At 43.3% G+C, this 21,920-nt stretch overlaps 2 protein-coding genes across 2 annotated transcripts in view; one reads left to right on the forward strand and one right to left on the reverse strand.

Moving 5' to 3' along the window:
* Positions 1–500: 500 nt before the first annotated feature.
* On the reverse strand, positions 501–4,974 carry sf3a3 (splicing factor 3a, subunit 3). Its single transcript, XM_079231713.1, has 17 exons — positions 4,795–4,974; positions 4,635–4,682; positions 4,242–4,294; positions 3,985–4,090; positions 3,816–3,888; positions 3,569–3,660; positions 3,388–3,470; positions 3,068–3,206; positions 2,912–2,980; positions 2,735–2,802; positions 2,280–2,387; positions 2,115–2,184; positions 1,863–2,027; positions 1,237–1,347; positions 1,018–1,108; positions 862–917; positions 501–760 (listed from the first exon to the last, which is right to left on the reverse strand). Exons 1-17 carry the CDS (start codon positions 4,888–4,890, stop codon positions 683–685), a joined length of 1,506 nt encoding a protein of 501 aa, XP_079087839.1. The 5' UTR covers positions 4,891–4,974; the 3' UTR covers positions 501–682.
* A 1,444-nt stretch (positions 4,975–6,418) lies between these two features.
* LOC306748775 (ubiquitin-conjugating enzyme E2 E2-like) overlaps positions 6,419–21,920 on the forward strand; it is a 52,510-nt gene continuing 37,008 nt past the window's right edge. Inside the window, exons 1-3 of the mRNA XM_079231987.1 lie at positions 6,419–6,523; positions 9,725–9,923; positions 15,643–15,693. Coding sequence (XP_079088113.1) covers positions 9,733–9,923; positions 15,643–15,693 — 242 coding nt within the window. The 5' untranslated portion in view covers positions 6,419–6,523; positions 9,725–9,732. The remainder of the gene's footprint in view (positions 6,524–9,724; positions 9,924–15,642; positions 15,694–21,920) is intronic.

A 21,920-nucleotide genomic window follows, 5' to 3' on the forward strand; every position in this document is an offset into this window, starting at 1 on the left:
ATGGTCTCTCGTCTGAATCAATTACTCAGCGCCTTCTCATAACATCCTTCTATAAACAATGTGGTGATATGCAACACTCTGAACGAGGTCGAGGAAATGCCTTCCGCAGTATGAAAAATAATACAATATTTATGTTGATGACTTTCTGTTTTATGGTATTAAATATGTGATCTATCCCAGGAAAAAAAAAACTTCAAATGTTATATTTTTCTTTCACTATATGTTGTCTCACTGGCGACAGGTTTGTTCATTAAAATAAATACAAGTACCCGTGTTGTAGTTTATTACTCCGTTATAATCACAGCAGTAAAGTAGCCGGCGTAGAGAGAGTCTAAATATACTCTCGAGCCAATTGCAACAATAAATCAAAGCGCGGTCCCAGAGGTCCGTCTCTGCCGAGTGAAGTATGAATACCGGCAGAAATCCTTCAGAGGGAAGACTCACTCGCAGAGCAGCACATTCAGATTTAACCAACCGGAGATAATGAAGACAACCAGCGGTGACAAAAAGTACTCCGTTTATTATAATGATCAAGGGTTACGCCATTACAAAGTCTGTAAAACAACATTACTACTTACAAATAAAAACACGTGCGATAAAAAAACATCGCAATTCTTAAAGGACGCTTGTTACTTGTAGATTTCTTTCCATTTTCTCCTGTGTGACTCATGCTCTCCTCAATCTACAGCAAGCCTTGTCTCTTCAGATCCTCGTAGGTCTTCTTGTTGACCACATTGCCGCTCGAGTCCTCGTACTCTTCCTGAAAAACACACACAAGTCATGGAGTGAGCATTAAATTAGAACTAGGAAGCGTCGTCTCCCCCGAAAACAGTCGCCCTGATTCCACCCGTGTGGACTCACCTCCGTGTCTGGCTGCCATCTCTCCAACGCCTTCTGGGACTTCAGCTTCGCCCACACTGGAGTAACGAAAACAAACAAAACATTATTGAAACCAACTGCCAAAACGCTTCATCAATCCAGACAGACGGTCATAACGAGTGAGACGAAGACTCTTACAAGAGACGGCGTCCTCGATCTGTGTGACGTTGGCGAAGTGAGCGGTGTTGGGGATTCCCAGGCAGCGCATCCCGTGAGCGTGCCTCCATTCCTACAAAAAAAAAAAACACACACAAAACAACACTTAATTTCTTTTGCGGTTCTGTGGCGTTGATGGCGTTTGAAGACGGGCAGATTTCACACTCCCTCTAATAACTACGAGACATAAAAACAACATACCGCAAAGTGCCTCTGGAAGGCTTTGGGTCCTCTGTAAGTGTAGTTTCCACAGATCTCGCAGTTGTAGTTGATGTTCAGCCCGTGGAGTTTATAGAGCCAGTAAGGAATTGGCTGCAGGGAATAAAACACCACGACACACATTGATACTTGATTAAATAAACAGGCGGCAAATAACAGAACAGCATTGTAAAAACAGGATTTTGCAGCACCAGTTTGGATAAATGTTTACGGTATTGGTTAACAACCTGGAGGTCGGGATCAACAAGTTAGGAGGGAAGAATAAACATTTTTATACTCCATAAAATGTAGTCAATCTTTACGACATTTGGAAATGCTTTTTCCCAGTTCTTCCTTTTCGCGGTTTTGGAGATTATTTATCAAATCAATCATCTCCAAAACATGTGAAACTCCCTCTGTGCTAGTAGATACGTGGAAGAGCAACAGCTGCATCAGACATCAGAGTCACTGTATGGACTTAAAGGGATCGTTCAGTGGTTTTGAAGTCGGGTAATACGAGTAACAAGTCAGTATTTGGTCTGAACTTCATCTGCAAACTTCTTTGATCGGTCTTTCATTCTGTATTAAAGAACTGTCGTCATATTTAAGTCACACATGCGTGGCCTCACCTTGCCGTCCCAGCCCAGCGGCAGGTTCTTGGGGTTGTAAATGATCTCGTTGTCGTCGTCTTCGCTCTCGCTCTCACTGAGCTGCTCCTCCTCCTCTTCCTCGCGCTCCTCTCCGGTCCTGGCCTGTTTCCGCTGGACGTTCTCGTGAGTCAGCTGCCTTTGCTCCTGTAAACGATGGAAATGGTCACGTTTGAGCCGACAATAAGGAGAACCTTTTCTCAAAGTAATTCTTCAGTGGATTTATGCACTCACCCCGAGGATCTCCACAATTTCATAGACTTGCGCTTCCAGGAAGGCAATTTCCTTGTTACGCTCTGTGTCTCTGCAGAAGTGATGGATGGAAATCGTTATGAATTATATAATGAGCACTATCATAAAGACACCGGCAGCATTATAATTATTTTTTTACACACTTACTTTTTAGGGCCTTTGGCTTTGGGGTTCTTGGCAAACAGGGACGGGTCCAGCGATTCCAGGGATTTGCCTTTTGTGCTGAAGAGCCTCTGAGCTCTCTCCTCCAGAGTCCTGTTCCACACACACACACACACACACACACACACACACACACACACACACACACACACACACACACACACACACACACACACACACACACACACACACACACACACACTTAATCAGCTGTCCTGATGCGTCACGCTTAGAAATATCAAATTTTAGACAACGTGAGGTAACGAATTCTTCTAACAGTTACAAGATTCCTGGAAAAGTTAAACAGACATTTTCCACTTCTCATAACCCGACCTTTTAAGTACTTGCAAGAGTTTGGTTTTAGGTTCTTATGACTTTTCAGATATATATCAGTTTACCGTTAAATAAATACATTTCAGCTTTGCAAACGACATTCTCACCCTCCACATTTCAGTCCCAACGCCATGAGGGCAGACTTCAATCTGTCCAGACCCAAAGAAGCCAACTCCTGCGCAAAGGAATAAGAATAACACGTCAGTCGAAGTATGAATAAGCAGCCGGAGTAGTATTTTTTCGGAAAAGATACATCTTTAAAACATGAGCACTGAATGTTTTACCTCCCAAGAAGAAAAAGCAGAGAGGTCCAGATGAGCTCCAGAATGTGTCAAAGCACTGCTCGTCTCTTTCTACAGTTAAAACAAACAAATAAAAACAGGTCAGATGAGATGGCCGACCAAGACTAACCATCTTCACATATGAATAGGAGAACTTACAGGCCAGCCTGGAAAGGTCCCATTGTCCCATTTTTTTTCAAAGTCTATCAGCACTTTGCCATAGAGCTCGTTCTGGTCCAACAGAGGTTTGACCCGCTCTGTGTAGTCCTGCAGATACTCCAGCAGCATCTCCAGGTACCTGCACAAACAACCAGCACACAGGGTTAGCATAGTGCATACACATATTGTGATAAATTGAAACGGTCCATGATACGCCATTAAGCTAAGTTGGGATTCTTGTCTTTACAGCTCGATAAATGTTCTACTTTTAGTAACGTACAGCTGTTCAGTTCTGATGGGAAGAAGCAGGATGGACCTACTTTTTGTATTCAGCATTCTTCCTGTCCTTGGGGATGTCAAAAAGCTGGTCGAATGAAGACAGGAAGGAGATATACTCGAGTTTCTGTCAGGAAAGAGCATAGAAAGTGGTTAATAAATAAATAAAACTACTTCAGTTTGGAGGAACAGCGGGATTTATGCAGACTTTAAGGGGATCTGAACCTCGGATCCCTTCAGGTTGATGAACTTCAGGTAGCAGTCGTGGAGGTCGAGGTAGCGGCCGTATCCTTCTTCGTCAGTGAACTCCACCATGTCTGTGGAAGACGAACAAAAACCAGAGCAGTGCGTTAGCCAGCAACATCAGTCAGAGCTAGTTTAGGCTTAACAGGGTCGATCCCGAAGCAGGTCAGCTGACCGTCTCCAGAGCAAACCGCCATTAGAAAGCCTAGCTCAAATGATTTAGACTTACTCTGAGCCTCCTCGGTGGGGTTCTCTCTGGCCTTCATCAGCTCCTCAAACTCTACAGACATTGGAATGGCAATCTACAAGAGAGATGTGATGACATTATTATAAATGATCCATGTCAAGAGGTTCGTATAGTCTCAAATTAGACTGTAGAGAAGGAAGACGTCAACTACCTCATTAGGGTGCTTTCTGTGAAACTCCTTTATATGTTTCAGTCTGTTGTAGAACTCTGCAAACTCATTTGGTCCTGAGATGGCACCAAGCTCATCTTTTCTCATTCTGTCAATAAGAAAAAAATTAATCATTGTTCAACTTAACACATTGACATACTAATGCAATGTGTGTAATTTGGAGAAGCTCCATTCCAACACGTCTGGGTTAGAGTTAAGGTTTGTGGCACCACTTTAACTGGAGCCAGTCGGTCACTCACCCATCTTTGTCTTCATAGCCGTCTCTGAGATTTCCGCTCACTTCCATAAACCTCTGTCAAAAGATGAAACAGATTTAAATATCTTTAAACATTTAAAATGACCACATAACTCACTGGACAGACCTGCACATGGAGAACAAATCTCACCAAACTACCTTCTAAACAAAGGCTACTGTCCATCAAAATGTAACAACACATTTAAATTTCACCAGCAAGGTGTGATTTATGAGCACCTCTTAAGTTTCGGGGTGTTCTGTCAAATGCAGTGCACAAATTAGAGCTGCAGATGTTTACATTACAGTTATTCTTTTTGCCACATAGATGCTAAATGGAGCCAAAGTTCACCTTCCTCTCTGAAATTACAGGCGACGTTAAAACTCTCGCTTAACTTACGTCCAACATTGCTCTTGTTCGGTGGTCGGAGTTAATCTGGTCCCGCAGCTGTCAGAAAAATACAAAAAAACAACATACACTTTAAAAACAACACAAGTTAACTAGCGGTTATTTCCAGTTAGCAGCGCTGATTAGCAGCGATGCTAAAGCTAGCTCTTACCGTGGACTTCTTGTGTAACATTTCTTTCGTCTTCGCGTCCATCAGCCTCTCTTTCTCCTCGTGGTAGCGACGCTGCTGCTCTAGAATAGTCTCCATTGTTTACAAACGTGTCGTGACTTTATTAAAGACGAAACAATCCCTCTAACTCGTTGGTATTAAAACGTATCAGCGACCCGCCGATTCTGCTACGTTTGTTTTCAATGGCGCATGTCGGGGAAATCTACGGTCCGTCACCGTATTCGACTGTAGAGAAACATCGACCGCGTGAAAGGTTCCGGGGTGGTGAATTGGTCCCGTTTGGTCTGTGAACAATAGGGTAAGTATTTCTAAAAATGTTAATTAATTAATTTTTAATAATACATGTGGTACAGATAGTCAAGGAAATGTAAAATCTGGAGGAGATAGGTGTCACTTAGTCATCTATATATAGTCACTTGAAATATTAGGGGTCTACCTGTGGTGTTTTAATTAAAGCTGTTCATTCAAACTTGTTTTAGATTAATTGATTAATTGTCCCTTTCCTCCGCACAGAGGCAGGTTACCAAACACAGACACCACCAATAACTCGTGCATCTGAGTATGGACATTTTATATACGCAGCCTACGGCATAGACTGTTAATTATATGTAATTATTATCTGGGAAATTGCTTTTTAAATCCCGCTGCACACTTTAAAGCGAGATGGATCAATTCCCCTCTTCTGCACTTCCTTTGTAGTCTACTATCATCAAAGCCTGCCATAACGCTTCAGAGAGCACACCGTTTGCGCGGACTCGCGTGGGAGCGCGCACGGAGGCGGTCTGGATTCGTCAAGCTGCGGAAAACAAAAGGAAAGAAATCGGAACTGAGGATTTTCCGGATGAACATAAAATAATTATTGGACGTTTGATGAAAAGGTCAGTGGGCTACTGGGGTGTAGGAAAACGTGTTATTCATTTTGTGGCAAATTATATATTATTATTCTAAAAAAAGTGTGAGTTATTTTTTCTTTCATGAGATAACGTTTGCCACTTTGGGTCCAAATTATAATGATTGTCTCTTCAAAGATTGACGAATGAACAAAAAAGACATAAAGGAAGAGCAGTGTGCATTCAATTTTTGATTAAAAATAAATAAATTAGATGACCTGACTCCACTTGCCGACAGCAGCATGTTATTTAGGATAGGATCAGATAAAAGGTGTTATCTTTTTGATCCGAAGAGCGGTGACAGAAAATACAACAAATTAAGAAATTGCGAATTTGGCATTCAAAATCAAAATAACAAAATATGTATTATAAATAAAACATAAACAAAACTGGCTTTCTGAAGAGATGAACCATGTAGGCGCACCATGGTTTGAGTTTTTTCTGAATGGCTGTGCAAATATGTGCAAAAAGTCTAATGAGATAAAAGTGAGGACGATCCTCTTAGATTAAAATAATAATAATAATAAATCGATATTAATTAGATGCAGTTTAACTTCATTCGCAAGATGTCACCTCGCTTGAAACGTGCTCATTTAGGCTTTTACTTTGTCACCTCAACACCGGAAACGATGCGTGTAATTACCGATAACTTGACCGTCGCGGTTTTTTTTTTTTTTTTTTAGCACATTCTCTCGCAGTCAGTCAAAGCAACGGGCGGAAAGCAGCGCGGACGACCAGCGTTACAGATCACGGAATATAATACGGTGGACATTAACCCCGCGTCTCTCCCGCCGCCAGCGCGTCCAGCCTGCTTAGAGAAGGTGAGTCTTCTCCTCTAAACACGCGACTCCACCAACGGAATAAAACGGTTATTACGGTATTAGAGGGAGGGGGGGGGGGGGGGCATCCATTCCGTCTATTGTGCGGGAGCAGATTTAGCAGCGGTCAGTTAACGCTCCGACATTGGACGTGTTTTTATATGTGTTGTGCTTCATCTCCTTCCATCATCTTCATCAAGACGTCTCATAACGAGGCTGTCTAGCTGTTAACTCAGAGGGGAGGGGGGGTCTTCAAACATTAGCCCGATACGTGCCTTCTTCTTCTTCTTCTTCTTCTTCTTCTTCTTCTTCTTCTTCTTCTTCTTCTTCTTCTTCTTCTTCTTCTACTTCGTGGTGCTGAATAAGTAGGAACGTCCCCCCCCCCTCCGACCCGAACCCCGTGGAAAATATCAATCATTTAAACCCACTCCCCTGTAACCGTGCACGTAGACTCCGCGGGGGTGCAGTGAAAGACATTTTTTTTAATCGTTAACAGCCACTGTTTCATTCGGCGTTACACCCATTGCACCAAAACGGACCAAATAGGGATTAAACTTCTGTAACGGGGAACTGGTCCCAACACCTTCCCGGCTGAAATGCATTGGCTTAAAGGGGAGGACCAAATGTCAAAGTTGAAATGTCATTTTTAATATATTACATTTCAACTATATGTGTATATATATATATATATATATATATATATATATATATATATATATATATATATATATATATATATATACATGACTGGTTTGTTAATAATCAGAATCCGAACCATTTATTGCCATGTATGTTTTCACATACAAGGAATTTGTCCTGGCGGGAGGTCCTACAATATACTTAAATTTAGAAAAGCATAATGCAATATTTCTTTATAATTTGACATTTTGGTCTTTTAAATGAAGGGACTGAATGCATTGGGATTGTCTCTGGGATATATATATATATAAATATTTGTTGTTTGTTTTTATTTTTAGGCCTGCTCAATAACACAATTTGGGAAGCTTCCCCTTGGTTGACAGTTATGGTTGAGGTGTTTTGACAGTTTCACACCTGAAGGGGAAGAGAAGAAAAAAAACAAAAACAAACATCTTTCCAATCTCTTGCTCTGTCTGCAACTTTTACTTCTCAGCGTGTTTGTCCCCACCTGGCGACGTTCTCCACGTCATAATCACCGCTTATCCCGAGAGCATTCAAGTCACCGGAGCATGCAAATGTTGTAACCTTTTAAAATGATGCCCCCACCACCCCTCTCTCCTGTATCACCCTAACCCCATATAATCCCCCAATTATCTCCCACATCGGCTGGCCACCAAATGCAGTTAATTGCATCAGATAGCCTTGTGTGCAGTGGCTGTTTGTCAAATGTCAGACGCGGAGTCGGCTTGCCAAAGCCGCTGTCATGTTTATTGAACAATCTGCTCCTCACTTCTGTCCAATTTGATATTCATTTCAGCTCAACAGCCCCCACAGCCATTCGTCTAGTGTCATACATTTTTCATAACGGACGTGGGAATGTAAATAGAGGCATTCACCTTGACGTGTACACACACACACACACACACACACACACACACACACACACACACACACACACACACACACACACACACACACGCACACACACGCAGAGTGATGGAGGAATTGGATTTAGTGAACATGACCTTGTAGGTGTCTTTATTATTGAGACTCAAAGCTTGTGACCAGCGGGTGTGCAACTCGACTGATTCTGTGTGAGCGGTAAAGGATCTGTGCTCCGTGTTTATCTTCCCCCTCCCCCTCCCCCTCCACCTCCACCTCCACCTCCACCTCCGCCCGATGCTGCAAATATACCTCTGGAGAGATGACCCTTAGAGGAGGAACGACCTCGTAGGGCTGCAATTGACGATTGATTAATCCCTTGGTGTGTTAAAAGTCTGCAAATAGGGAACATTTGTGGTCAAATGCCAATTAACCCAACTCATGTTTAGAAAGATGCATGCTTTTTAAAGATAACATTAGACTGACGATCAAGGCAGTGTTGGTCTTTTTGTTGATTTTAGTGCCACTGTTGAATAAAAAATGGAAAAAGGCCGTCAGACTGATTATACATGACTTTTATCAGGTGAAAGAACACGTGATATTAACCTGATATATTATATTACAGATGCTGAGTACATGAGCCAATGAAATTATCCCAAAAAAAGGAGGTAAATTGGTGAATGACTGAGAAGACGCAGACATTTTAGGGAAGTAAAAGATGCACTTTTCCTAAATAATCTCTTTTCTCAGCCTTTGCCATGCTGCGAGCCAGTGAGAGGCACTTGAGCTACTCCCAGTCTTGCTTAGAGCATTTTAAAGATTACATTTGATTTGAGCTTTAGGATGTTTAACTTTAATATTTAAACACACAATCACTCTCCCAGAAAGAGAAACAAACAAACATATGAGTCCGTCGCTCCAAAGCAAGATGTTCTTCTAGTGTAATTAATCCTCTGGCCTGCAGATTCAACTTCTTTAACAATTACAATCTTCTCATAACGAAGACTGAATGCACCTCAGTGCATTTAACACAACGTTTGATGGCTGCGTCTTCTCACGGGGGAGCACTTCTGCTTCCCCTTTTGGTTTTTCTGTATATCATATATACACCTGGATGTCTTTGGTGGTAGAACAAACCAAACAAAAGGAAATTGGGATTGACATCTTTCACAATTGAATGAATGAATCAATTAAGAAAACAAGCAGCACAATGACAATGATCATCAGTTGCAGATGAAGTGAAGTGAAATGACTAATCCTCTTTTTCATTCATATAATTACTGACTGAGAGTGTCAATAACAATTTAAGCAGACAAACCATAAATATTAGACCAAGGTTCAAATTAATGTTGTAAAAATGGACAGAAAATGTGGAAACACGTTATAATGCATTATAAACATACTTATAATGCATCTTTTCTTTACTTTAAGCACCCAATGACTTTTTAGAGTAACTTATAATCACATGGTGCATCACAACAGTGAATATAATGCATTAAATATATTACACACATGGGAATTATAAGACACTCATCCTTGCACAAAGAAAAAACAACAATTAGCTCATCACACAGAATCTTGACCAGCGGATTGAGTTCACGCAGTTTTTTAATTACACCGTCTCTGTGGATTCAGCATCCGTAACTCTTACGTGTGTGTGTGTGTGTGTGTGTGTGTGCGCAGTGTTCAGCATGTCCAGTGAGGTGCAGCCGAGGCCGGACGACAGCCCCAACACCAGTGGGGGAAGCTCGGACGCCGAGCAGAGGGAGGCGGCTCCACCGGAGCAGCCGGGCCCCGAGCAGCGGGACCAGACCCAGCCCAAGAAGAAGGAGGCCAAGATCTCCAGCAAGACCGCCGCCAAGCTCTCCACCAGCGCCAAGAGGTAGGTCCGCTGCTGCGCCGCTCCCCTCTGTCACTTTTCTTTTGTTGGGAAGTTCTTTCTCCGTCTTTGGCGCTGAAAACTCACTGGGTTTTTTTTCTCCTCGAGATCGTCTGTCGGTTAGTCGGTTCATTTTTGAGTCGAGCAACGGAAAATGAACGATTTTAAATTGGGATGAATCGTTTGAGTCGTTTTTTTATTAGGCTGAAACCAACAGCAGCGGCTCGCTGGCTCCGGCTTCTCCAATGTGAGGATGTGCTGCTTCTCAAAAAACTAAAACGTTTGAAAACGTCACCTCGGGGCTCTGTGAAATCCCTTATCGATCGATTCAAAAGGTAATAAAGAAATCAATCGATAATGAAAATAGTCATTAGTTACTACGCTATTGACTTTATCGTCTTCACATTAAAGCATCACTTCCTGTGCATTTCTCCAGACGCCTGTGCCAAATGAGGAAATGTTTGATTTTTCGTTCAAATAGATTATCATTATGAGGATAATCGGCGCCGTTGTATGTTAATGGCTGTCTGGAAGTCGGTTGGGTTTACACACGTCACTGCTTGACTTGACTTAAAATACGGGAAAATTAACAAAAAAATGTCAGACATTCGTAGTGTCGTTCACTCGTAGAGGGACAGAAATAGTCGCGTAAAGAATGAAAATGAAGAGGAGCTCGAGAGAGAAATTGAAACCCCGGCTCCTTTTATTTCTTTTTCCACCTCCACGCAGCTGACCAATCATGATTGGTGGAAAAAAAGGTGTTAATTAGCTCATAAAAGGCCGGTTGAAAAGCTTTCCATCATAGAGGCATAATAATCATTCAAACAGAAATAACTGCGCACGCACAATCGTTCCCCGCAGGCATTCATGTCAAACCCTTTGTGTTTGGAAAACATGGGGCCGCATGATTATGGACAAAATAATACACACAATCATGTTGTATCTATATTGAGATCACGATCCTTTGACACAACTATTCATGGTTTCTAGGGTCTAAATATTTTGACGGCACGTTCTCATTTCAACAAACAGAGCGCTGCTTTCGCTTCCTTTATATGCTGCTTTCTTGCTAATGAATACATTGTTTGCATCAAATGAAGTATTTGTCCTTCTAGTAGCAAAATGAATGTGTTGCAAAACCTTGGATCCAAAATTCCTTCTAATTAACAAACCTTTGCATCAAATGAGGCTTAAAGTTAAAGTTCTTCTTCACCTGCATGTTCAGCATGTTACTCTTCTACTGCTAAATAAGTGAAGAAGCCGAAACATCTGGATCGTACCCTGCTGTTAGTTTAGGAAGCGCTTGATTTGTGCACCGAGCGTGCCCTTTAAATGTCAATACCGCAGTTGATCATGTTTTTGACATTGTGGGAAGCCCACATTTCGATCGCACAGGTTTCAAATACAAATCGCTTGCGTTGTTCGACCCTTGATGAAAGAGTGTTAATATAATGAGGATCTCGTATGAGAACGTGCAGGATATTGTAAAACTATGCAGAAGAAGAAAAGCTTAATGCAAGTTTGTAAACAAAATAGAACCAAACTTTGTTTGAGATACTGTGAGCAAAAAGACAAACTTAACTAAAATAAGAATTTTTTATTTGAACAATAAAATGGATTAACTGCAGAAATCAGGACTTTGCTGTAAATTGTTCATGCAATTAAAGCTGCTTTCAGGAGATATTTGCACGGTTTCATTTGCATAACAGACTTATGATTATCACTTAAAGGAGTATTCTTCGTCCATGAGGAGAACCTCACTCATCATCCACCAACATTCACTGGTAATATATCTAACTTCATCAGCGGAAATGTTGTGGAGCACAACGTAGAAGACAAATGACACCATAAAACGAGAGGAACGAATTCATCTATAGACCCAGTGCATGCTGGGAGGGTTCTTAACACTCCTGCCTCAGGCTACCACATGGTTTATACCTCATTTGGCCTCCGTTTCAAAATAAGAGCGCAGACGCGGCCCCTAAATTCTGGCACTGGAACGTTACGGGCGGGTTTTCACTCGCTGTTCGGTCGTCCAACAAGCACTTTGGTTAAAGCACGGTGACATCTTAAGGGTCCCGTGTGAAAGAAAAATAAATGCCTTCACACCAAAGTGTAGTTTCCTAGGAATAAAACTAAACTACTCACGTCGGCCAGCACGTCGCCAAGTCTGTCCACGGCTCTATTTTCATGAAATCCTCTGCTTTTTGGCTCTTGTAACGACGGGAGACTGTTTGAAATAAATACAGAGGTGACTTCTTATCACCCGAGTTGGCTGCAACATAAAAAATAAGGACCTTGAGGGTAACCGTTTTATAGGAAGGTTGACAGGCACACTGTTATTTAGTTGCTTTTCAGCGCCTGCTCCTGTGATCAATCACCGGCTGCTCCACACATAAGCCAAAGCCGGTGTTTTCCATCACAGAAACTGGGCTCGGATGATATTGACTTATTTGCATATGTCGAGGCATGCAGAATGTAATAGTTTAGTGCTTGCAGTGTCTCAAGGGATTATCAAACGCAACGAGCTGTTGGAACATTAGAGAAAGCAAGTGTTTGGTTACAGAGGCGACGCGCGAGCGCGAGGAACTTGCGGTATACAATCAGGGTTTTTCCCCCCCTTTTTTGGATTCCCCGGCCTTTTTCAGTGCACCGCTCTCCCTAACAGGTCTCCAGCTTCTGTCGTCAAATGTGCCACCTCAGGAAATACTGCAGATAAAATTACACAGCACGCACTCAAGCTGAGAACGACTCCATAACCGTGGAGATTGTATTACAGGCTCCTTTGCAAATATATGTCTTTTTTTTCTTCTTCTCCCCTCTTCCCTCAAGCAGTCATTTCCTCGCAGAAGGGAGTTTAAAGATTTGTGTTATGTATCATCAACCAACCTGTGAAGTACACTCCCATCTCGGCGTTCTTCTATGGGGACGTGTTATTGGCATTCTTGTACTTACAGTCCTTTAGCCGGCACAAGACAACGTATATTTAAAACACAATATTCCCAGTAAACCATCATGCCACCGCCATCTCCAAACGGGGAACCGGTTGGTGAAATTAGAGCGTGCACCTCTATGTCTGTTCTCGCGTTCTGCTTGCAGGTGACATCATATTTTGGGCGGGGCGGTTATGGTGGTGTAATTATCCTCCCTGATAATGTTGCGTCGTGAACAACAAATCGGTTTTGAGAGCCGGGACGCATCATGCATCATGCATCATGCATCATGCATCACGGTGCGTTCAGGCTCTGGTCAGTGAAAAATTGTATTGGCCGAAGATGGATTAAAACGTTATCTTGATGTGTTAAAATGTCGTATTTTGCGAGAAACCTGAATTAATACAGTCGTTTGAAGGAGATGTTTTTTAACGTTGTTTAAAAATAGTGTTAGAAAGGGAATTATGTTCTGTTTAAATCCTCACACTAGCTCTAATACACCGTATAATGCATCATTAAAACTACTATTGACAAGGTTGTTTTTATCAGTAAAAGTACAATCATATTCATAATTCATAAAGTAAAAGGGCATTTTTTTGGGATGGTTTACACTGACTTCAGTTTTTTTCCCATGGCTCAAATCCGTGCTATCCAGTACACACACTGCTGTATGTTGCTGCAGCCGTGTGAGCGGAAAGCTTGATGAGTAAACATGTTTTTGGGAATGCAAGAGTGTGTGACTCAGTGACTTCCAGCTGCTTTGCCTGGATTCATCATCACTTGTTTCTTAAGTTTGAACGACGTGCGTTCGCTGACACCTCGCAGCCCACTAGTGTCTACTCTAGACCAATGTGTTCCACCAATTGCAGGTTGTACTCATTCAATCCCACAATGCAGCAGACGCACCGGGCAGAGACCGGCTCGCTCGCTGCTAGAGTGCACCTTTCCAGAAACAACTTTTGTCTTGATAAGTACTCGTGATTGACAGTAAGATAAATGGCGCGGCGGCATTCCTGCACAGCTTTCTTTGTCTCTAATCCCCGTAGGATTCCTCCGTGCTGCAGATGCATTACATACAGTAGCTTTTGCTCTCCAGGGTGCAATAAAGTAGCATTTTGAGACTCTTCTCGAGCAGTGAAACGGTTGCAGCGCGATGTAAACGAGCCCCAAATGGCTTTTTTTCCGGTGTGACTATTGCACATCCTTTCATTGCCTCGTCGATGCTGAAACAATATATCATGTCAACATCGACTGCTGGACTTTCTTCTCTCCCTCTCTCTCTTGCAAGAGCAAATTATGTTCATGTCCCCAGCTAACAAACAGCTGAGTGAAGAGACAGCGTGATCAATAAGAGTACTCAATTATTTTGTCTTTTCGCTTTTTAAAAAGCGAGCATGAGCATTTTTGAGTTATAGGGGCAGAGTAAGTGTGTGAAAGCACGCTGGAAGGGGAACGAAAAAGGAAAACAAATGGATTATTTTACTTGTTTTGTTTCTCAATACAGTTTGAGCTCGCGTCCTTGAGAACTCAGACTTGAGCAAATTGAGTCCAGACTTATCCGGCTGTGAGGACACTTCATGTACCCTTTTGTCATTTGGAGACAGCGGCGTTCTTTAGTTTTCACTCAATAGCTTTTCGATAGATTTCACATTTCAGGCACTTTAATGATTAAAATCTTAGGTTTGCAAGTCATTCCTGCTGAATTTAATGAGCTCCCCCTCTGTGGAAGTCATGTGAATGTTATTTTATTCCTAAAGCTCCTACTTTTGAGACCGAATAACTTCCACATTCGCACAAACTGTCTTCCCCCCGTCGGAGGTGATTAACCCAAAAAGCGTCCGCTTCCACCGTCAGATCTAATGTGCCGAGTCGAACTCTGCCACTGTCGGTAATGGAGGCTAAATCAGATCAATCCATGCTTTCTGGAATATCATGACATTTGAATTAAGAATCAAGAAATTTGAGGATCAAGAATTAACAAAGTAGAAGATATACAATGCTTTTTGTTGTAGTTTTCAACCGCCTTAACAGGAAGAGAATATATTTAACCCCGCTAGAAACCCTAAAAAAAAAAAGCAACTTAACAAACCAAGAAGGAAAGAAATAATTGGAGATATCATGGTTGCTACACAGGGAATATGGAGGAACGCTGGATATAGACACATCAACCATGTTGGAAAACCTGCTTTGAAATCGGCCGAGTTGCTCCATCATCAGTCTGTAAACGAGGCAGAGGTGGCTCTCTCTGCACGGAGAGGATAACGGCGGCATTTATAGCTGACTGAGTGATTTTAAAGTGTAACACCCGGCTACTGGATCTTTGTAGGCAAATCACTGACATAGTTTTGTAATGAATATTTAACCGTGGGAGAAATCTGACCTCTCTACGGTCTATTCATTAAACCCTTTTTGTTTATGTGCCCAGTGTGGAAATGCTCCCTGAAAGCAGGACCGTGATCAGGAGCCAGATTAATTATGTGATATGATTCATTTACCCAATTTTACATCAATATCAATTCATTCCTGTGTGTGTGTGTTTTTTCTTTTTTTTTCTTCTTCTTTTTAAAGGCAAATATTCAGCCGTGCATCCCCCGTGTTGATGTTGCGTGACAGGAATCATTCTTGTGTTCCATCGCGGTGCTCAGGCGCTCATTAAGAAATCAATGCGGTATTCAATGTATACACTTGCAGATTGATTTTACATGCAGGATTTATATTACTCTGTGTGTGTGTGTGTGTGTGTTGTGACTATGAATATGAATATTACACAGATCTTCCTCTCATTTCAGAATCCAGAAAGAGCTAGCAGAGATAACCTTGGACCCGCCGCCAAATTGCAGGTAGGAGCTTGTTGACTGTTTGTTTTTTAAGAGAGCTATTTGCTCCGACACCTGAGGCACTGTTATGTGTGCGTGCGTGTGTGTGTGTGTGTGTGTGCGTGTGGGCTGTGTGTGAATGGATTGTGCCAACTCACTGAGTCACATGAATAGCATAGGTGGTTTATTGTGCCGTACTTGCACCACTGTTTGCTCAGTCTGAAGCGTAATGAATGGCCCTTGTGAGCAGCCTGAGGCATCTGACTCGCGGGTAATAAATAAATATCTGTGCCATTGACCTGATTGGCAGTGTTTGCCGTGAGGATCACTGTAGCGGCAGCCCTGTGTTTGCTCACACTCCCAACCGGGCGTGAAAGGCACTCCGCCGCGGCTCTACTGGTCCGCGCGGTTTATTTTCCTCAGAGCGCGGTTGAAAGACAGGCGTACACTCCTGCCAATCAAGATGTGAGTAAGAGCTCTCATTGTGTGGTTTTTTTTTTCATTGAGTAAGGACTTCTGGGAGCGGTGTTAGAGGGTTGGTGGAGGTGACTGTGAGCGGTCCAGGCGTTTCCCGTAGGGCCAAGAAAGCAGGAAAAGCCATCTGCTGCATGGACGCTCTCGGGCTTGTAGGCACAGCTGGGATCAGTCACTCCTCATAATTATAGCCAATGCAAAAAGAAGGGATGCAAAGATCCAGTGTTTTCTCTTCCAACACCAAACCTGATACCTCTTATTTAAGTTAACACGAGCCTGTAACTTCCATGTGGAGACATTCATACACCTTATCTTTTAGGCGTACGTACAGATGTTACTTTTATTGTTTCTAGACGGTTTAAAAGATTGCGATGTTATATTAAATAGAGATGCACCGATCGATAGGCTGCAGATTGAAACTGGCAGGTTTTCAGCTGATCGGACTGAGTCCCGTATTGACGTTTTTCTTTGACGGTTCACATTGAGTCCAACATTTGAAACAACTAACAAAATCAGACACTTATCGAACTGTAAATCCCATGCACGCTGCTCAGAGTAATCGCAGTGATCCCGACATAACAGAGCTAACGGCTAAAGCTATTCTCGCATGATCTTGTGCTCTTTGGAAACCTGCCTTGTAGTTAACTTTGTTTTGTGCAGAGTGGAGGAGGAGAGTAACGTTATGAATACAGAGAAGGAGGAAGCATCTCAACCAACCCAAACATGAGCAGACAATTGCACACTGTAGTTTATTTTGACAGCGTCTTGTACTGAAATGAAAGATAAATAAATACTTTTCTTTAACTCTAACATCCAAATTTGTGAGATTTTTATGTCGCACTGATGGAAGTCAGGCTTTTATTTATTTGCAAATTGCAGCCGTTAACCTTGAAAGCTGAAATGTTTGAAACGATCGTTGTACATTCATGATGTTCAGCTTGTGAGACCTTGCAAACTGAGCTGCTGTGATGAACAGGGATGAGGGTCAGCGCTGCTGTTGTATATCTAATAACTTTATCTGAGCATGGATCTGTCTGTTCAGTCTCATTATCTCCTGAGACAATATTATGTATTCAGAAGCGGTAGGTCGGTATCAGCGCCCAAACCAATGCAGCGTTTATCCAGCATTAGCGCTTCTCTACATTCACTCACTCCCGTTGCTTAAAGGTCACCGTTAATGACTTTGTCCATGCAGTGTTTCAAAAGGACTTCCGAACAATGAGTAAAGAAAATGCTAATGGTAAAAAAACGATATAATCATTGTTGGCTAACCTGGAATGGCGCCGTCTCCACTTCTTAAAGGTCTCTCCCTACCTTCACATTAATATGCGTCTGTTGAGAAACATGCCCAGGAATGGATTCCAATGGATTTCATACAACAAGGTATACAGTTATTGGATCAATATTCATGTTGCCAGGTGCCCTGAGTTGAAGTATCAGAATCCAGATCGTCTCCGCCAACTGGAACCTGATTTAGAGTTTTTAACGCTGTAAGTCTCCCTAAAGATCTCTAATCAGGCAATCCGATTTCTGCTCTGCCTCTTTAACAATTACTTCACTGAGTTCATGAACAATTATTCCACCGGTGTGAAATGGACTCGGGGGGAGGGGATGATTGCAACGATTCAAAAGCTCTATTTTTGGGAAGTGTGTAAGGATGAACCCCTCATTCTTCCAACTGTTGTAATTTGTGACAAACGCTCCTGCTGTGCTCACGGTGTGAACTCGTCAGAAGTGATACAGCATCTGGAACGGCTTCAAAAACCTTTTGAAAAGCTGCTATCTGCAGACGGCTTCATAAAACACACAATGGACCGATTCCTCAGCCACGCTGATGCACAGCCGGGCGAGGGATGACAGAAACCCTGTTTTTTTTTTGTTTTTTTACCAAGGTGCTACCTGTCACAGTCGGTCGAAGGGGATCTTCTCAGCAAATCGCAATCTGTTTGTCGGCTCTCTCCGATCTCAAAGACGAGGATAATCTGGCTGAAGCCGGCCGTCATGTCTCCTGACAAAGGGGCCAAACAGCAGAAAGAAGGGAAAATGCATTTCACGGGCCGGCATTTGTATAGAAAAGGACATTTCTGTGTAACGGGGAGGCTGTCCCGGCTGAATGGAGCCCTCGTGACGAATGGATTGAGCTCGGCTGCAGTCGGGAGTCCTCAGTCATATGTGAAAAATGAGGCTCGGGCTGCTCCAGCGTATTTCAGCGAGAGGCAGAGATACGAGCTACTTGAAATGTAGATTTCCGTATTCATATGCCCCTTGGGGTATTTGCCTCACACTAACAGCTCCCGATTCCCCGCACAAGGCTGTCGCATCCCCCGGTGTTTGATTTACCCTCCACAGTTTCACCACAACAATCCCGATTCTGCCTGCTTCCTTTTTTGTACGATAAGCGGAAAAAAAAAAACTTCTGCCGAGATGAATTCCCTGAAATCACACACTGTACCTCGAACAAAAGGCTCGGCGTCTCCCCCGGTCCTTTCTTCACCTGCTAATTGATCTGACAGAGTTAAATAAGCGGCGGTCGCTGAAAGACATCAGATGTGAGAGGGGCTGTGAACGGACGCTGTGATGCAGCTCATTACCCCCACAGGCTTCCGCTCTCTTCTTCTTCTTCTTCTTCTTCTTCTTCTTCTTCTTCTTCTTCTTCTGCTCCTCCTCCTCCTCCCGCCAGAATAAAGCACAGCTCATGATCACAGCCTCTCCTACAAACATCCTCTCTGACTCGTTTTCTGCGTTTCCTTTCAGCAGCAGAAGGAGGAATGGTACTGCAATTCCTCTTGGGATTTGAAAAAAACACCCCAAAAAAAAAAACACCTTTAACTTGTACAAATACATCATGTCTTGTTTGGTGATCATTTGGCTTCACTTAAAAAGGACTTAGCAGATTTTTTTCATATTTTTTTTTTTTTGGAGCCATGTGAGGAAATATTTTCCATCGTGCTTTTTAATCATCTTTGTCACCCTGCCAGAGAGTAATTAATTGAATGTGACAAGCACTCTGGAAGGGTATGTAAATAGCCCCCACACCAGACACATTATATTAGCCCGGTGCTAGGTCGGCCTTCCTGGCTGCGTGTGTGTGTGTGTGTGCGTGTGTGTGTGTGTGTTTTTCCCATAATTACCATATCCTTTCATGATGGCCCTGGCAGCGTTTTGATAAGAATCCCCCATCGGCTGAGGGGAAACAATGTGTGGATTCCAAGGGGGAATTGGCCACGCTCTCTCTCTCTCTCTTTCTCTTTTTCTCTTTCTCTCTCTCTCTCTCTCTCTCTCCGTCCTTCTTAATCCCAGCAAGACTTTGTGTGTTCCCGAGAAGTATCGGCGCAGATCTTTTAGAAATGAAAGCAATGAGGCAGAAGAAGAAAGTGTTTCTGCGGAATGGAATTGAATGACAGAAATGTAAATTGATCCGTGACTATCGGGTTGTAGATATGATTGACTCAAACACGACTCGCCGTCTGCGGCGAAGCGCTGGTTCACTTTCTCAGTGTACAATGATAAGGCAAAAAAAAATTAAAATTGTCGTTTAAGTGGATGTATAATAATAAACTTTTTTTGTTGACTGCGGGTATCCAAGCTAAAAACAAGAGACTCAGACGTTCGGAACAGAAGAGTTTTAATCATTCTGCTGTTTAGTGTCGACCTCACGTGTATTAACGGCCCCAGTCTCGTTTAAGAGACAAGACTACTCATAATCGATTAATGTGCCAGTTATTTTCTCAGTTAATTGATGAATCGTTTCTAATCGAATCACCATTTGGTCTAAAAACAGAAAGAGAGAGATGTCCCAGCAGCTTAGAGGCCAACGTGACGTCGTCATGTGTCCAAAATATTCAATGTGCTTTTAAATATGAAAGCAGTACATTCACACATTTGAGACGTAAATAGTTGTTTTTTTGCTCGAAAAAATTACTTTCACAATCATGAAACAAGTTGCTTTATGAATTTACTTTGACTAATGAATTAAGCAGCTGATCGTTGAAATTGCACATTGATTTTATTATTCTTTTTCAAAGGAGAAGAAAAAACTAAAAACATTCGCCCTGCGATAAGTGGCAAATATTTAATGAGTGTGAAAGTTGTTCAGGCACTCGACGGCTCACTCCATCGCTAATAAGGCCAGATGTTTTAGGGAGGGTTACTACTTCTGGTAACACTTTTCCTGGAATCACACGCCACAAAAAAGAGTCAACAAGTCCTCCCGCTGAGGAGCACTCGTTGGTTCCTTCATCTCAGGGTGCTTAATGAAAGTCGTATCGGCTGCAGCGTACTGCACTGAAAGGAGCTTGGAGGTGACAGAGTGTGTGTGTGTGTGTGTGTGTGTGTGTGTGTGTGTGTGTGTGTGTGTGTGTGTGGTAGTGGTGCAGCATGTCAATAAGGGCCCACCAGCAAAGTTTCGCCCCAGTTCCCCCTCACGGGTTAATCCCTGTGTGCGAGAAAACAAAGCGCTGCATTGTTTTCCGTGACCGACCAGTGACATCAGTGCTGTTAGTTCAAACATGCAGCAGGCAAGTCAAGCGTCACGAGCCCTAAGTGTGAGCTCACGCGAGGAAAAGGGAGAGACGTGTTTAACTGAACACCGTTGTGTCCTTTACATGAACATTAGTCACTTTACACTCAATGGTTGCCAAAAAAAGAGGATTTTGTTTTGAGGATGGTGGTAATCACGAGCCTGTGATACGTAAACTGAAAATCCCCGATGGTTGGGATTTTGTGTGAGCATATTTAAATTAAACTTGTTTTGTATGGAAACAACAGCATAACATTATAAATCTGTATCCAAAAGTCCCATCTGGTTATTGCAGGAAAGTACTGGTTGCTCCTGTGTGTCCCTAGTCCTGGCCCTGGTCCTGGTCCAGGTCCAGGTCCAGGTCCAGGTCCAGGTCCAGGTCCTGGCCCTGATCCTGGTCTTGGTCCTGGTCCTGGCCCTGGCCCTGGTCCTGGTCCAGGTCCAGGTCCTGGTCCTGGCCCTGATCCTGGTCTTGGTCCTGGTCCTGGTCTTGGTCCTAGCCCTGGTCCTGGCCCTGGTCTTGGCCCTGGTCCTGGTCCTGGTCCTGGTCCTGGTCTTAGTCCTGGTCCTGGTCCTGGTCCTGGCCCTGGCCCTGGCCCTGATCCTGGTCTTGGCCCTGGTCCTGGTCCTGGTCTTAGTCCTGGTCCTGGTTCTGGCCCTGGCCCTGATCCTGGTCTTGGCCCTGGTCCTGGTCCTGGTCTTAGTCCTGGTCCTGGTCCTGGTCCTGGTCCTTTCCCTGGCCCTGATCCTGGTCTTGGCCCTGGTCCTGGTCCTGGTCTTAGTCCTGGTCCTGGTTCTGGCCCTGGCCCTGATCCTGGTCTTGGCCCTGGTCCTGGTCCTGGTCCTGGTCTTAGTCCTGGTCCTGGTCCTGGTCCTTTCCCTGGCCCTGATCCTGGTCTTGGCCCTGGTCCTGGTCCTGGTCCTGGCCCTGGCCCTGGTCCTGGTCCTGGTCCTGGTCCTGGTCCTGGTCCTGGCCAGCTGGAGGGTGGAAAGCAGTATGACTCTCAGTCAGGATTTCTGTATTGCTGCTTTTTTCCCATGATTACTTTTTGTTGTCGTAAATGGAAGAAAACATGATTTTCTTTGCCGGTAAGTGTTCCTAGCAGGGACTCTGCTCATGTCTCTCTCATAACTTAATGCTTGGAGAGAAGTCAGTTCGTCTCTCAGCAGCTGTGAACAGTAATCGACTCTTTTACAGTTTGTAAACAACGATGACGCACGTGTGCAACGGCTTGTCAACGAGAAGTTACAAGCATAA

This window comes from Taurulus bubalis, assembly GCF_910589615.1.
Source record: "Taurulus bubalis genome assembly, chromosome: 16".
Lineage (NCBI taxonomy): Eukaryota > Metazoa > Chordata > Actinopteri > Perciformes > Cottidae > Taurulus > Taurulus bubalis.